Source organism: Symphalangus syndactylus, chromosome 6 (assembly GCF_028878055.3).
Source record: "Symphalangus syndactylus isolate Jambi chromosome 6, NHGRI_mSymSyn1-v2.1_pri, whole genome shotgun sequence".
Classification (NCBI taxonomy): Eukaryota; Metazoa; Chordata; class Mammalia; order Primates; family Hylobatidae; genus Symphalangus; species Symphalangus syndactylus.
The window spans coordinates 80,617,340-80,633,005 of NC_072428.2; the positions used below are offsets into that span (position 1 = coordinate 80,617,340).

Below are 15,666 nucleotides of genomic sequence, written 5' to 3' on the forward strand. Positions count from 1 at the left end.
TTGGATAAAAAAAGAAATACATGCAGTATTTCAGGAGTTCCCATGCTGGCTGGGCACAGTGGCTCATGCCTGTAATCCCAGCACTTTGGGAGGCCGAGGCGGGCGGATCATGAAGTCAGGAGATCGAGACCATCGTGGCTAGCCCGGTGAAACCCCGTCTCTACTAGAAATATGAAAAATTGGCCGGGGGTGGTGGCGGGCACCTGTAGTCCCAGCTACTCAGGAGGCTGAGGCAGGAGAATGGCGTGAACCCGGGAGGCAGAGCTTACAGTGAGCTGAGATTGTGCCACTGCATTCCAGCTTGGGCAACAGAGTGAGACTCTGTCTCAAAAAAAAAAAAAAAAAGTTCCCATGCTGTTGGGCTATAGATTGTATGCATGGTAAGAATAAATAGGAATATCAGATATTAACTAATAATTTAACTAAAGAGAATGAAAACAAACCTCAGATAAGCCCAATTATACAATTTTACGAAGATAACATAAACCAATTCTTATGTATTCTGTAAATATTCAGAAAATAAAGCAAATTCGTTTGTAAATCTTTTGTGTTTAAGACATTAAAAGAAATTATTTGATGCTAGGCTTTGTTGCTGGTATCAGCACTTCCAAATGTTAGCTAAATTAACTATCTCTGATGAGAAATGGATGCCTTAAGAGATATAAATTCATTTTCATTTATTGATTCATTTTCTGCTACTATCAAAGGCAAAACTTAAATAAACCAGAGACAAATCCAAATGAAGTCTAATAGATAATCTGCTAATAGTTTGTCTTTGCAGTTAACATGAACTAGTATACAAATTTTTAACTGTAACATATAACCACATATATATCCAGATGTTTTGGAATAAACAAATAATAATTGCTCACTTCCCTCCTGGAAGCAACATGTTAATATTTAATAGGTAGAATGAGCTCTTGCTGCCATTTTTCTTGGCAGCCTGAGTTGAGTTCTTTCAAGCTGTTTTAAACCACAGCTGAAATATAGGGAACATGGCAGCAGCAGCCAAAGCTAAAAATGAAAGGTGTAAGTCACAGGCTACAACGTAGATAAACCTTCAGGAACTTATGCTATGTGAAATAAGCCAGTCACAAAAAGGCAAATACTATATGATTCTACTTATATGAAGTACCTAGAGTAGTTGAATTCATAGAAAGTGAAAGAGGAATGGTGGTTACCAGGGGATGAAGAAGGGGAAACGGAGACTTGTTATTTCAGGGATATAGATTTTCAGTTTTGCAAAATGAAAAAGTGCTGAAGATCTGTTTAATATGGATCTATTTAACACTACTGAACTGTACACTTAATAATGGTTAGTTTTATGTTATGCTTTTGCTACAATTAACAATTTTTTAAATAAAAAAAAAAATGAAAGGGGTGATGAGCCTAAAAGAAAACCTTCAAGAAATTCAACAAAAACTAGCAAAGGCCCTTCAAATGGCAGCCATGAAGGAAAGCGGAAGGGCAGTATCCTTCAGTTATGTAGTTTTATTTAAACTTAATTGAAACAGCAAATTAATAAAGGCAAGAGGCAAGTCCTGACTTATAACTCTTCCTCTTCCTCATCCTCCTCATTCACGGTGGAGATTTCATGGTTGCAGACATCATCTGGAATTGGAGTTTTTTCCAGGCATCCTCCCAGAGAACATTTCAGACAATGCCTGAATACCTACATGTCATGAAATCACCACCATGTGCCACCCTCTACATGACACACGTAGAGCATATAGTGAGTACTTGATAAATATTCATTAAAGTAATATTAAAAGCTCTTGGGTTATCATCATCATCATCATCATTTCTCCAAATATAAATAAATGGTAGAAGCTAAAAAAAATTCTGATCCCACTGTTAACTGGGCAAATAAGAACTGAGTGAATATCGTATTTTAAAAATCTACAGGACTTTCATATCTGAGGTAATTACACTAATGGACACTCAACATATGTTACTTGTTAACTCTTAACGTTAACTATAGTTCAAAGGAAGGTTATCAATGAAACTATTTTTTTTTTTTTTTTGAGATGGAGTTTGGCTCTTGTTGCCCAAGCTGGAGTGCAATGGTGCAATCTTGACTCACCGCAACCTCCACCTCCCAGGTTCAAGCGATTCTCCTGCCTCAGCCTCCTGAGTAGCTGGGGCTACAGGCATGTGCCACCATGCCCGACTAATTTTGTATTTTTAGTAGAGACGGGGTTTCACCATGTTGGTCAGGCTGGTCTTGAACTCCCGACCTCAGGTGATCCGCCTGCCTCAGCCTCCCAAAGTGCTGGGATTACAGGCATGAGCTACCATGCCTGGCCTGAAACTATTTTTAAAAATAAATTTTAGTGGAAGAAGGACAAGATGGCCAACTAGACAGGGCCAAGAAGCACCACTGCCACTGATAAAGACCAAAATATCGAGTAAGCCAACATATTTTGAGCAGATCTTTGGAGAAAAAACACCAAGAGTTGATAGAGAGGTGATACAAACTGGAAGCTGAAGAGGGAGGAAGCTGGGAACCTTGTGGGGGTTGCCCAATGCCAGGGCTGGTTCTTGGCCTTGAAAGGCTCCTAGAAAGGGGTGAGTGAATGGATGATGGGGCAGCACACTCTCACTATGGACCTCAAGGATCCTAGCTACAAGATTCCATGCCCCCTGGAGACATTTCAATTGGCAGGGGGATCGGCCCAAACAGTAGGCAGAGACAGAGCTCCAGAATACATGAAGCGCAGAGGTTTTCATACGTAAGGCAGCTGCAGCAGAAGGTGGCCATAGGCGCCCATCCCCCAAGACTTCTTATTTCCCTTGGAGTAGGACTAGCCCCACCTGAATGCTGGGGCAGGACAGAGTGGGGCCAGCTTCCCTGTGGGACAGAGGAACATCTTTTCTGTAGGCCCTCCTCCCCTACAGCCCCTTCCAGGGCCCCTGCCAAGCTGCCCTGCAGGAATGTGTGCACAGGGCAGCCTCTGCTGCCCAGCCTTGTTTTTTGCTGGTGGTTCCACCTGAGTACCTTCCTGGCAGCCTGGGAGCATTTCAGATTCCCCAGCACAGCTGGTGCCTGACCCTGAGGGTCCAGACAATGGAGCCACAGGCTGGTCCCAGTGCTACAGGGCTACAGCACACAGCTGGGGCTGGCACTCAAGTGGGGGAGAAATCCCACTTTCAGAACACTGAGAGAAGGGAGACACGTGGGTTCGTGGGCTGATGCAGGAATGGGACATGCCTTCCTCCACAGTGCTGGTCTGGGAAGGCTGTAGCCTGTCTGGCAGCCGTGGCCTCTTTCTGAGGGAGCCCTGCAACCCAAAACACCAAACAACAGTAATGCAGGTGCAGTACCAGTGACAGGAGGGACCTCACCCATGGCCCAGGAGTGGCCCTTGTGAGTGGTCATCTCTCTCCCCAACCCCACCACAGAGCACGGCTGCAAACACGCAGAAATACAAAAGAACTATGCAGCTGAGTAAGAGCCTATCCTCTGGGCACTAATGTTAAATGCCAGCTACTGGATCACAGCCAAAACTACAACACCAAAATAATTCTGCCAATATACATCTGTGACACCCAGGGCAAGAATCTAGCCACAGTAAAGATCTATATAGAGCTGTGGCCCTCTGAAAGCACCCAGAAGCAAGGCCAATTGACTATACTCAACTTACACTGCAGTTAAAGGAACAACAGCCCTCTAACATTAGAAGGAATCAGTGCAAGAATTCTGGCAATTCAAAAAGCCAGAATGTCCCCTTACCTCCAAATGGGCCTGCTAGCTCACCAACAATAGCTCTTAACCAGATTGAAATTACTGAAATGACAGACATAGAATTTAGAATCTGGATGGCAGGGAAGCTCAAGATTCAGGAGAAAGTTAAAACTCAGTCCAATGAATCCAGTAAAACAATCCAAGAGCTGAAAGATAAAATAGCAATTTTAAGAAAGAACCATACTGAACTTCTGGAATTGAAAAATTCACTACAAGGATTTCATAATACAACTGAAAGTATTAACAACATAACAGACCAAGCTGAGGAAAGAATCTCAGAGCTTAAAAACCAGTTCTTCAAATCTACTTGGTCAGAGAAAAATAAAGAAAAAAGAATGAAGAAGAATGGAAAAAAAAACCTCTGAGAAATATGAGATTATGGAAAGAGGCAAAACCTATGACTCATTGGCATTCCTGAGAGAGGAGAGAGAATAAGCAATATGGAAAACATATTTGAGGATACAGTCCAGAAAAGTTTCTCCAATCTTGCTAGAAAGGTTGACATGCAAATTAAGAAATACAGAGAATTCCTATCAGACATAATATAAGATGACCATCTCCAAGGCACACAGTCATGAGATTCACCAAGGTCAACACGAAAGAAAAGATCTTAAAGGCAGCTAGACAGAAAGGTCATGTCACTTACAAAGGGAACCCCATCAGGCTACCAGCGGACGTCTAGGCAGAAACCTTACAAGCCAGAAGAGATTGGGGACCTATTTTCTGCATCCTTAAAGAAAAAAGAAATTCTAACCAAGAATTTCATATCCCACCAAACTAAGCTTCATAAGCAAAGGAGAAATAAAATCCTTCTCAGGCAAGCAAATGGTGAGGAATTCATTACAACTAGATCAGCCTTACAAGAGGTCCTTAAGAGAGTGCTAAACATGGAAACAAAAAAACACCACCTACTACCACAAAAACACACTTAAGCACATAGCTTAGAGACACTATAAAGCAACTACATAATCAAGTCTACAAAACCACCAGTTAACAATACGATGGCAGGATCAAAATCTCATATATCAATACTGACTCTGAATATAAATTGTCTAAATGTCCCTACTTAAAAGGAATACAGTGGCAAGTTGGATAAAAGGACAAGACCTGACTGCTGTCATCAAGAGACCCATTTCACATGTAATGACACACACAGGCTCATAGTAAAGGGATGGAGAAATATCTAACATGCAAATGAGAAACAAAAAAGAGCAGGAGTCACAACTCTTTTATCAGATATAGCCGACTTTAAACCAACCAACAGTAAAAAGGGACAAAGAAGGGCATTACATAATGATAAACGGTTTGATTCAACAGGAAGACCTAACTACGCCAAATATATACACGCCCAGATTCATAAATCAAGTTCTTCTTAACCTAAAAAAAGACTCAGACAGCAACACAGTAATAGTGGGAGGCTTCAACACCCCACTGATAGTGTTAGAAAGAACATCCAGGCAGAAAACTAACAAATTCAGGACTTAAACTTGACATTTGACCAATTAGACCTAATTGACAGCTACAAAATACTTCATCATCCAATAACTGCAGGATACAAATTCTTCCCATCTACACACCGAACATATTCTAAGATAGATCACGTGTTCAGTCATAAAGTAAGTCTAAATAAATTCAAAAAAATCAAAATCATACCAAGTATACTCTTGGACCACAGTGCAATAAAAAAAGATATCAATATTAAGAAGATCTCTCAAAACTACACAAATACATGGAACTTAAACAATTTACTCCTGGATAACTCCTGGATCAATAATGAAACTAAGTCAGAAATAAAAAAATTCTTTCAAATTAATAAAAATTCATTCATTAATTAATGAAATTAATTTCATTAATGAAAATAAAAATTGAATCACAACTTACAAAATCTTAGGGATGCAGCTAAAACTGTTAAAAGGAAAGCTTGCAGAACTAAACGCCTTCATTAAGGGAATCAAATTAACAATTTAATTTGTTAATTTAAATCAAATTAACAATTTAACATTGTACCTAGAGGAACTAGAAATAAAGAACAAAACAGCCCCCAAATTAGCAGAAGAAAAGAAATAAATTAGAGAAGAACTGAACAAAACTGAGATGCAAAAATCCATACCAAAGATCAATGAAATCAAGAATTGGTTCTTTAAAACAATAAACAAAATTGATAGGCTGCTAGCTAGATTAACAAAGGAAAAAAAGAGAAGATCCAAATAAGTACAATCAGAAATGACAAAGATGACATTACAATTGACCCCACAGAAATACAAAAGATCTTTAGAGACTACTATGAATAACTATTCACACACAGCAGAAAATCTACAGGAAATGGATAAATCCCTCGAAACACACAATCTCCCAAGACTGAACCAGGAAGAAAGTGAAAACCTGAACAGACCAATAATAAATTCTGAAATTAATCAGTAATAAAAAACTGACCAACCAAAAAAGCCCTAGACTACATGGATTCACAGCCATATTCTGTCAGACATACAAAGAACTGGTACCAATCCTACAGAAATTATTCCAAAAAAATCGAGGGGGGCTCCTCCCTAAAACATTCTACAAAGCCAGCATCAGCCTGATACCAAAATCTGGCAGAGACACAACAAAAAAAGAAAACTTCAGTCCAATATCCCTGATGAACACAGATGCAAAAATCCTCAAGAAACTAGCAAACTGAATCTCACAGCACATCAAAAAGTTAATATACCATGATCAAGTACGCTTTATTCTTGGGATACAAGGTTGATTCAACATATGCAAATGCATAAATGTGACTCACCACAAAAGCAGAATTAAAATCAAAAACGATATGATCACTTCAACAGACACAGAAAAAGCTTTTGATAAAATTCAACACCCCTGCATGATGAAAACCCTCAACAGACTAGGCACTGAAGGAACATACCTCAAAATAATAAGAGCCATCTATGAAAATCCACAGCCAACATCATGCTGAACAAGCAAAAGCTAGAACCATTCTCCCTGAGAACTGGAAAAAGACAAGAATGCCCACTCTCACCACTCCTATTCAACATAGTACTGGAGGTCCTAGCCAGAGCAATCAGGCAAGAGAAAGAAAGAAAAGGCATCCAAAGAGGAAAATAAGTCAAACTATCTCGTTTTGCTGACGATATGATTCTATACCTGGAAAACCCTAAAGACTCTGCCAAAAGGCTCCTAGAACTGATAAACGACTTCAGCAAAGTTTCAGAATTGAAAAAAAAGAAGTGTACAAAAGTCAGTGGCATTTCTATACACCAGTAACGTTCAAACTGAGAGTCAAATCAAGAACACAATCCCATTTACAATAGCTACAGACAAAATTAAATACATAGCTATATAGCTAACCAAGGAGGTGAAAGATCTCTACAAGGAGAACTATGAAACACTGCTGAAAGAAATCACAGATAACACAAACACAAAAACATTCCATGCTTAGGAACTGGAAGAATCAGTATCATTAAAATGACTATACTGCCCAGGGCTACCTACAGATTCAATGCTATCCCTATCAAACTACCAACGTCATTTTTCACAGAAATTAGAAAAAAACTATTCTAAAATTCACATGGAACCAAAGAAGAACCCAGATAGACAAAGCAACCCTAAGCAAAAAGAACAAAGCCAGAAGTATAACACTACCCAACTTTGAACTATATTATAAGGCTATAGTAACCAAAACAATACGGTACTGGTACAAGAACAGACACACAGACCAATGGAACAGAACAGAGAACTCAGAAATAAAGCTGCGCATCTATAGCCATCTGATCTTTGACAATGCTGACAAAAACAAGCAATGGGGAAAGGACTCCCTATTCAATAAATGGTGCTAGGATAACTGGCTAGCAATGTGCAGAAGAAAATGGATCCCTACCTTTCACCATATACAAAAATTAACTCAAGATGAATTAAAGATTTTATAGTAAGACCTCAAACTATAATAATCCTAGAAGAAAACCAAGAAAATACCCTTCTCAACATTGGCGTTGGCAAATAATTTTTGGCTAAGTCCCCAAAAGCAACTGCAACAAAAACACAAATGGACAAGTAGGACCTCATTAAACTAAAGAGCTTCTGCACAGTAAAATAAACTATCAGGCTGGGCACAGTGGCTCACGTCTGTAATCCTAGCACTTTGGGAGGCTGAGGCAGGCGGATCATAAGGTCAGGAGTTTGAGACCAGCCTGGCCAACATGGTGAAACCCTGTCTGTACTAAAGATTCAAAAATTAGCCAGGCGTGGTGACGTGCACCTGTAATCCCAGCTACTTGGGAGGCTGAGGCAGGAGAATTGCTTGAACCCAGGAGGCGGAGACTGCAGCGAGCCAAGGTCGCACCATTGCACTCTAGCCCAGGCAACAAGAGTGAAACTCCATCTCAAAAAAAAAAAAAAAAAGAGAAAAGAAACTATCAGCAGAGTAAACAAAAAGCCTACAGAATGGGAGAAAATATTCACAAAATATGCATCCAACAAAGGTGTAATATCAAGAATCTAAAAGGAATGTAAATAAATCAGTAAGGAAAAATCAAATAACTTCATCAGAAAATGGGCAAAGGACATGAACAGGCACATTACAAAGAAGAAGACATACAAAGCAGCCAACAAACAACAAAATGTGCTTATCATCGCTAATCATCAGAGAAATGTAAATCAAAACCACAATGATACCATTTCACACCAGTCAGAATGGCTATTACTAAAAAGTCAAAAAACAACAGATGCTAGTGAGGTTGTCAAGAAAAGGGAATGCTTATACACTGTTGGAATGTAAATTCGTTCAGCCATTATAAGCCATCTGGAAATTTCTCAAAGAACTTAAAACAGAGCTACCATTTGACCCAGCAATCCCACTACTGGCTATATAACCAAAGGAAAAGAAATCATTCTACCATAAAGACACATGCACTCATATGTTTACTGCAGCACTTACTCACAGTAGCAAAGACATGGAATCAACTTAAGTGCCCATCAATATGGATTGGATAAAGAAAATGGTGGTACATATGTAACATGGAACACTATGCAGCCATAAAAGGAACAAAATTATGTCCTTCGCAGCTGGAGGCCACTATCCTAAGCAAATTAACAGGAACAGAAAACCAAATACCACATGTCCTCACTTATAAGTGGGAGCTAAACACTGAGTTCACGTGGACATGAAGATGGGAACAACAGACACTGGGGACTACTAGAGAGGGGAGGCTGAGAGTAGGATGTGTGTTGGAAAACTGCCTACTGCTCACTACCTGGGTGATGGGATTTGTACCAAACCTCAGCATCACGCAATTCCCATGTAACAAACCTGCACATGTACTCCCTGCACGTAAAAGATGAAGTTATTTATCAAAGAAAAAAAAGTTCAGCAACTAGCTGGCAGTCTCTATTTAAATTTTATAAAGTTGAAAATTAATTAAAATTTAACAATATTACTTATTTACCTCACTTGATTCAAAATCAACCCCTTTCGATACTTGACTCTGGGACATGATTTTGCTGGATGATGTGCTGGACCACCTGAGGCAAAACAAAAGCAAAAACAAACACAATGAACTACATAATTCATCAAGTGTGCCTTTCTGGCTAAGTTTTTCAATCCAGCAGCTGCCATGAATATAAATAACACACAATTCCCTTAAAACCTACATTAGAGGCAAAAAAACTTAACTGTAAGGAAAAGGACTCTGGGGCCGAGGTTTGAATTCTGGTTTTGCCCTTTACTACCTATGTGGCTTCGAGCAAGTTACTTAACTTCTCTGTGCTTCAATTTCCTCATTGTAAAATGGGGATAATAGTTTTATAAAGACTAAATGTGTTAATATGCTTAAACACTTAGAACAGTGCCTGACACATATTAAGTACTACAACGATACTTACTTATATTATTATAGTACTTATCATATACCAAAACGTATCCATTACCATCTTCCACTTCTGAAAACCATAGGAACATTGAAATATTTTCTATTCAAATCTCAGTTAATAAGAAAATCATAATTCCTACTCTTTTTACTCTTTTTTTTGAGATCGAGTCTCGCTCTGTCGCCAGGCTGGAGTGCAGTGGCACCATCTCGGCTCACTGCAACCTCCACCTCCCAGTTCAAGTGATTCTCCTGCGTCAGCCCCCTCAGCATGCCACCATGCCCAGCTAATTTTTGTATTTTTAGTAGAGACGGGGTTTCACCATGTTGGCCAGGATGGTCTCTATCTCCTCTATCTCTTGACCTCATGATCCGCCTACCTCAGCCTCCCAAAGTGCCAGGATTACAGGCGTGAGCCACCATGCCCAGCGGATTCCTACTCTTACAAAGCTTAACTTGTAGTAAATTCCTATGTCTTTTAATTAATAAGAAATTTAAGTCATTTTAGATCGGGGCCAGTAAGCAAATCTAGCCCACCACTAGGTTTTGTTTTTTTTATGGCCTATAAGCTAAGAATGGTTTTCACATTTTGAAATGGTTACATTTTAAATGGTTATACAAGTGTCTACCTATATAATATCCCTGGTTTTGCCTCTTGACCTGCCAAGCCTAAAATACTCCCTATCTGGCCCGTTAAGAAAAAGTCTGCTGATTCCTGTCTTCAATAAAAGTAGTGTTTATAAATTCTTAGTCTACAATTTTATTAACATGCTTTGGGATGTCATTATAGCAAAAGAAATATGTCCAAAAGTTTTATCTGGAAAAAAGAATGAGAATCACGAGATCTTATGTCAGAAGTAAATAGAAAAATTCACAGGTCCTTTGCACAAAAGGAAAGGACAGAAGGATTTATCAGCCAAACTTGAAGAGCAACTAAAGTTCAGAGGTAGCAGATCAGCACATTTATCAAGGTCCACTCTAGTAAGTGGCAGAGCTTAAATAGTTTAAATTATAAATAAAACACCATGCATAACCTGCAATTACTAAAAAATTCTGCAAAAACAGTCTAAATTATCATTTAGATGCTGTAATTAGAAACACCAATCTGCCAAAGCTGATTTCTGATGTGTTTCCAAAATGTCAATTTTGGAAATTGCCTCTAAAATTTTAAACAGCCTCTCATAACTTAAGTGATTCTTATTGCTTGCACAATGGCCAGAGAAGTTAGTTACTGTACCAAGAAGCAACAACAGAGATGAGTTTGGGGTCAGAATGCCTGGCTTGTATGACTAGTTGGGTGACCTTAGGTAAGTTACTTAGCCAGTGTGCTTCACACTTCATCTGTAAAATGGGGATGATAAAGTTATAACTATAATCTATCTCCTGGGGAAGTTGTGAGCACTACATAAGCTAATTCACGTGTAAAATGCTCAGAGAAGTGCCAAACAACTGTGAGTTATATTACTATTTCATGTCTAAAGAAATCGGCAGACATTTATACAGCTGAAAAGTAAACAATCTACTGTGATATCAAAAGCAAACTATTTTTTCTTTAATATCCTTAAGCATATATAAAAAATATCAAAATAGCATTTTGATCCATTTCTGGAAAAAAAAAAAAAAACTTAGAAAGCTAGATCTGATTTGTGTGTGCTTCAATTTACAAAGACAAGAACAACCAAACAAGGACTCAGAAACGGGCCCTTACTTCCTTCCAAAACCTGAGGTATCCTGATAATCTTCCAATAAATCTCCTTCTCTGTAAGAGAATCTGGTTGGTTTCTATCAGCTAGAAACAAAGGAGTCCTGTTAAATACACAGAAATGAGCCTGAGAAATTCAAGTAAACCTTCGTGAGCTAAAATAAGTCCCTCCACTACTTACCATAAACATATAAAATGACTTGCATCTGTGCCCATCTTGGTATTTTTTTTTACTCCTATAAAGGCCAGTACAGCCTTCTACAACTCTATACTCTCCTGGATTTTTCTCATGTCTTTATTGTTTTTTTCTACTCTACCCAAAGGTTGAGTAAGGTTAAAACTGCAGACTAGGAAAACAAACCCTCTTCTGCTCTGCCTTCTTTTTTGAGGTGATCCTATCCATCCCAATGGTTTTAAGTACCATCTGCATGCTGTCCAGAGGTAAATCTAAGTATCATTTCAAATCCCTTATCTGGGCTGGGCACAGTGGCTCATGGCTGTAATCCCAGCACTTTGGGAGGCCGAGGCGGGCGGATCACGAGGTCAGGAGATCGAGACCATCCTGGCTAACACGGTGAAACCCCGTCTCTACTAAAAATACAAAAAATTAGCCAGGCATGGTAGCAGGGCCTGTAGTCCCAGCTACTCGGGAGGCTGAGGCAGGAGAATGGCGTGAATCCAGGAGGCAGAGCTTGCAGTGAGCTGAGATCTTGCCACTGCACTCCAGCCTGGGAGACAGAGCGAGACTACGTCTCAAAAAAACAAAACAAAACAAAACCCTTATCTGAGTTCTGAATTCACACATTCAATTGCCTATAACCTCCCTTCATGTAAGTTTGTAGGCATCTCAAACTTTTCATATCTAAAGTGGAACTTTTAATTATATGCCTATCATTCCCTACAACACATCTGTCCTTCCTTCTTTTATGACCTTCTCAATATATAGCACAATGTAAATGCTCAAGCAAGAAACCAGAAAATCAATCTTGATTCCTTATTCTCCCTCACTCCAAATATTTAATCCATCCTCAAGTTTTCTCATGTCTATCTTCAAAATATATCCTGAAACCATCTGTTTTCTCCACTTCACCTACCACCAGCCTGTGCAAGCCTCCATCATCTCTTAGCTCGGGCTACCGGGAGCACCCTCCTTTCAGGTAAGCTTGTTTACACTTGTTCTGCAACTACAGTGATCCTTTGTAAATGTAAATCAGAAGGTGCCTCTCCTCTCTTAAAATCCTTCTGTGGATTCCCACTGCATTTATAGTAACATCCAAAACCTTTGTAGTGCTCACCTGTTCCTGCAGCATGATTTACCCTGCCTCTCTTTTCTATTCTCATCTCAAACCACCTTTTCCACCACACTTTAGTCACTGGCTCCCAAATAACATTAGTAAACTTGCTTCTTCAGTAGACTGTGATATGGTTTGGCTGTGTCCCTACCCAAATCTCATCTTGAATTGTAGCTCTCATAACTCCTAAGTATTCTGGGAGGGACCTGGTGGGAGATAATTGAATCACGGGGGCAGTTCCCCCATACTATTCTCGTGGTAGTGAATAAGTCTCACAAGATCTTTCACTTGGCTCTTTTTCTCCTTTTGTCTGCTGCCATGTGAGACATGCCTTTCACCTTCTGCCATGATTGTGAGGCCTCCCCAGCTATGTAGAAATTCGAGTCCACTAAACCTCTTTGTTTTGTAATTGCCCAGTCTCCGATATGTCTTTATCAGCAGTGAGAAAATGGACTAATACAGGCTGCATGCACTTGCCCCTCTGCTTTTCTCAAGGCCACGTTTCCCTTATTAAAATTTCAGCTTAAATGTAGCCTCCTCAGAAGCTTTCCCTGACCATCCTTCAAAGTAGATGCCCGTGTCCTATGCCACTGTTTCTTCTCTCTACACCAGATCGTTTCCTTTAATGCGTGCTAACTGATCGGCTGATCACCAGCTCAAATGCCACCTATCTTCTTTGTAAAACCTTCAGTGACTTTTCCCAAGAAGATACTGGCACATCCCTTAGATTTCATTACACCTGAATAAAACATTTATCTTGGTGGATTCGCAGTGCCCTGTAATTAGCATACCACTAAAGTGTAAATTCCTTGAAGGAAGAGACATTTATCTTTCTATCCCCAGAACCTAGCATGATGTTTAAAGGATCTAATAAGTGAACATGGAACTATACTTACACTTGTTCTAACATTAACCTTCAAGTCACATACAGCTTATATTCTCAGTGGGGTCAATATCACAAAGAACAAAAACTGGCTCCAGGGGATAGAGTGGGATGAAAAACCGTAGCTATTACAATAGTTTTTGGCCCTCTCAAACTCAACCCTACCCAAAAAAATTTCATTCTTTAAGTATTTAATTTCTAATGTTAGGGAGAAATTGACTTACATCTAAGTTACTTAATTCTTCTCCTTGGATAATCAAGAAATGGCTGAGATCATGAAGAAAAAGCTTGAGAAACACTGATATAAGGCTTTTTCCTCAATCACCCTTCTTTCTGGAGTTCCTGCTCATGCCCTTACTCTCAGCTGGGACCACCATTCTCCACCCTACTAAGCCAAATCTTATCTTTGAAACCTCAGGTCAATTTTACTCCCTCCATGAAGCTGCTTCTTCTAGCCCATATTTCTTGTTCCTCTTTTCACCAGCCCATAAGCACTCACACTTACAGGTCTGTAATATAAAATTCTACACCTAATTATGTACTAATTCATTCTCTGATGAATTCAAATATGTTCATTTCTCTTTTCCGCTACAATTGAAGTTACCCGAAGACAGAGGCCATATTAGAACATTCATTATGCCCTTCCCTCATCAGACCTAATATAATGCTCAAACAGAAAATAAGTACAAAATAAGGCAGTTGATTAATTGATTAAGTAGAAATTCTCATTAATCGAGCTTTTGTTAAGCAGTATTCAACCAAAATGTTAATGTATAAAAGCAAATGGTAATAGTGAATCAAGTCAAGCTTAACAGCAATGGGCAAAAAATCCCAAAACAGACAGGAAGAGCATGCAAGTCCTCTGAAGGCAGACTGAGTCTATGTGATCCCCTTTTTAGTGTTTAATACAGCATGATGTGTAGTTGAGAATATAAAAATAAGACAATGACAAAAAGCTGAAATCAAATGTTACCAAAATACAAAATTATTTTCTGTTACTTGGAGAGAACATAGTCTTCCATTAAGAAAAGCACTGAGGCCAAGCGCGGTGGCTCACATCTGTAATCCAAGCACTTTGGGAGGTTGAGGTGGATGGATCACCTGACCTCAGGAGTTCAAGACCAGCTTGGGCAACATGGCAAAACCCTGTGTCTACCAAAAATACAAAAAATTAGCCAGGTGTGGTGGTGCATGTCTGTAATCCCAACTATTCAGGAGGCTGAGGTGGGAGAATTGCTTGAGCCCAGGAGGTGGAGGTTGCAGTGAGCCAAGATCGCACTACTGCACTCCAGTCTAGGCAACAGAGTGAGGCCCTGTCTCAAAAAATAAATAAATAAATAAAAAGAAAGAAAAGCACTAATAAAGTCAAAAGGAAAAAAATTACAGGCTATTTCAATTTTCACTGAAAATCCTTGTACTAATGCTGCATCAACTCTATAAACTAGCCCTTGGTCTGTTTTCATTCCTCTACATACTTTGCTAGTTGAAAAGAAGTCTGTTAAACTTATATGGCATAGAAAAATGTGTAACTTTGGAATTCTGGATAATTTTAAATTTTTTTCAGATGTTTCTTTTTGCAGAAAATCGCTGCACCTACCTTTGATCTGTCTTTGAAGTGGTAGGAAAAATGTCTTCTTCCGTATCTGATTCATCTACCTCAATCACCTGGCAAGGAAACAAAGCAACAAACAGTTTTTGTGAGAATAGACTCTCTGAATAAAAATGAAAATGAAGAAATGAATTACACGATTAAATCTGAGTTATATATGAGCCACAAAAAAGGAGACAGAAAGCCATAACCATTAAAACTAACACTCAGTCTGACCTCCCTCCAATGTCCCTCTTCATTCACAAATGTTACTTTCTGCTCACCTCTCTCCTGGCCATCCCAGGAGCCTGAGCACCTAAGGGAACACAGTTACATTGGTGAATGACTTGCATAGGGTCGTATGCAGACCTTGTGACTTTCCTCTTAGTTTCTTATGAGGTGAGACCATCAGTGTTCCATCTCCAACTTTAAATGAGGTATCAGACCACGTGGGAAATACTAGATCTCTTTCTGTTAAATTTGTCCCTTAAATACCATTTGTTAGTGTTAAGACCCAATAAAGGTATTTCTGACTGCTGACTCTACCACCCAAAATACTATTTCTCTATATTTTCTGTTATCTTGACATTTGATA

The 15,666-nt window shown here is 39.2% G+C and overlaps 1 protein-coding gene across 6 annotated transcripts in view; it reads right to left on the minus strand.

The window, feature by feature from the left end:
- MRE11 (MRE11 homolog, double strand break repair nuclease) overlaps window positions 1–15,666 on the minus strand; it is a 111,172-nt gene that overhangs the window by 827 nt on the left and 94,679 nt on the right. For all 6 annotated transcript variants that reach the window (XM_055283298.2, XM_055283296.2, XM_055283300.2 and 3 more), the window contains 2 exons: window positions 15,081–15,148; window positions 9,187–9,262 (listed from right to left, as the gene is read on the minus strand). In XM_055283298.2, the coding sequence (XP_055139273.1) occupies window positions 9,187–9,262; window positions 15,081–15,148 (144 nt within the window). The remainder of the gene's footprint in view (window positions 1–9,186; window positions 9,263–15,080; window positions 15,149–15,666) is intronic.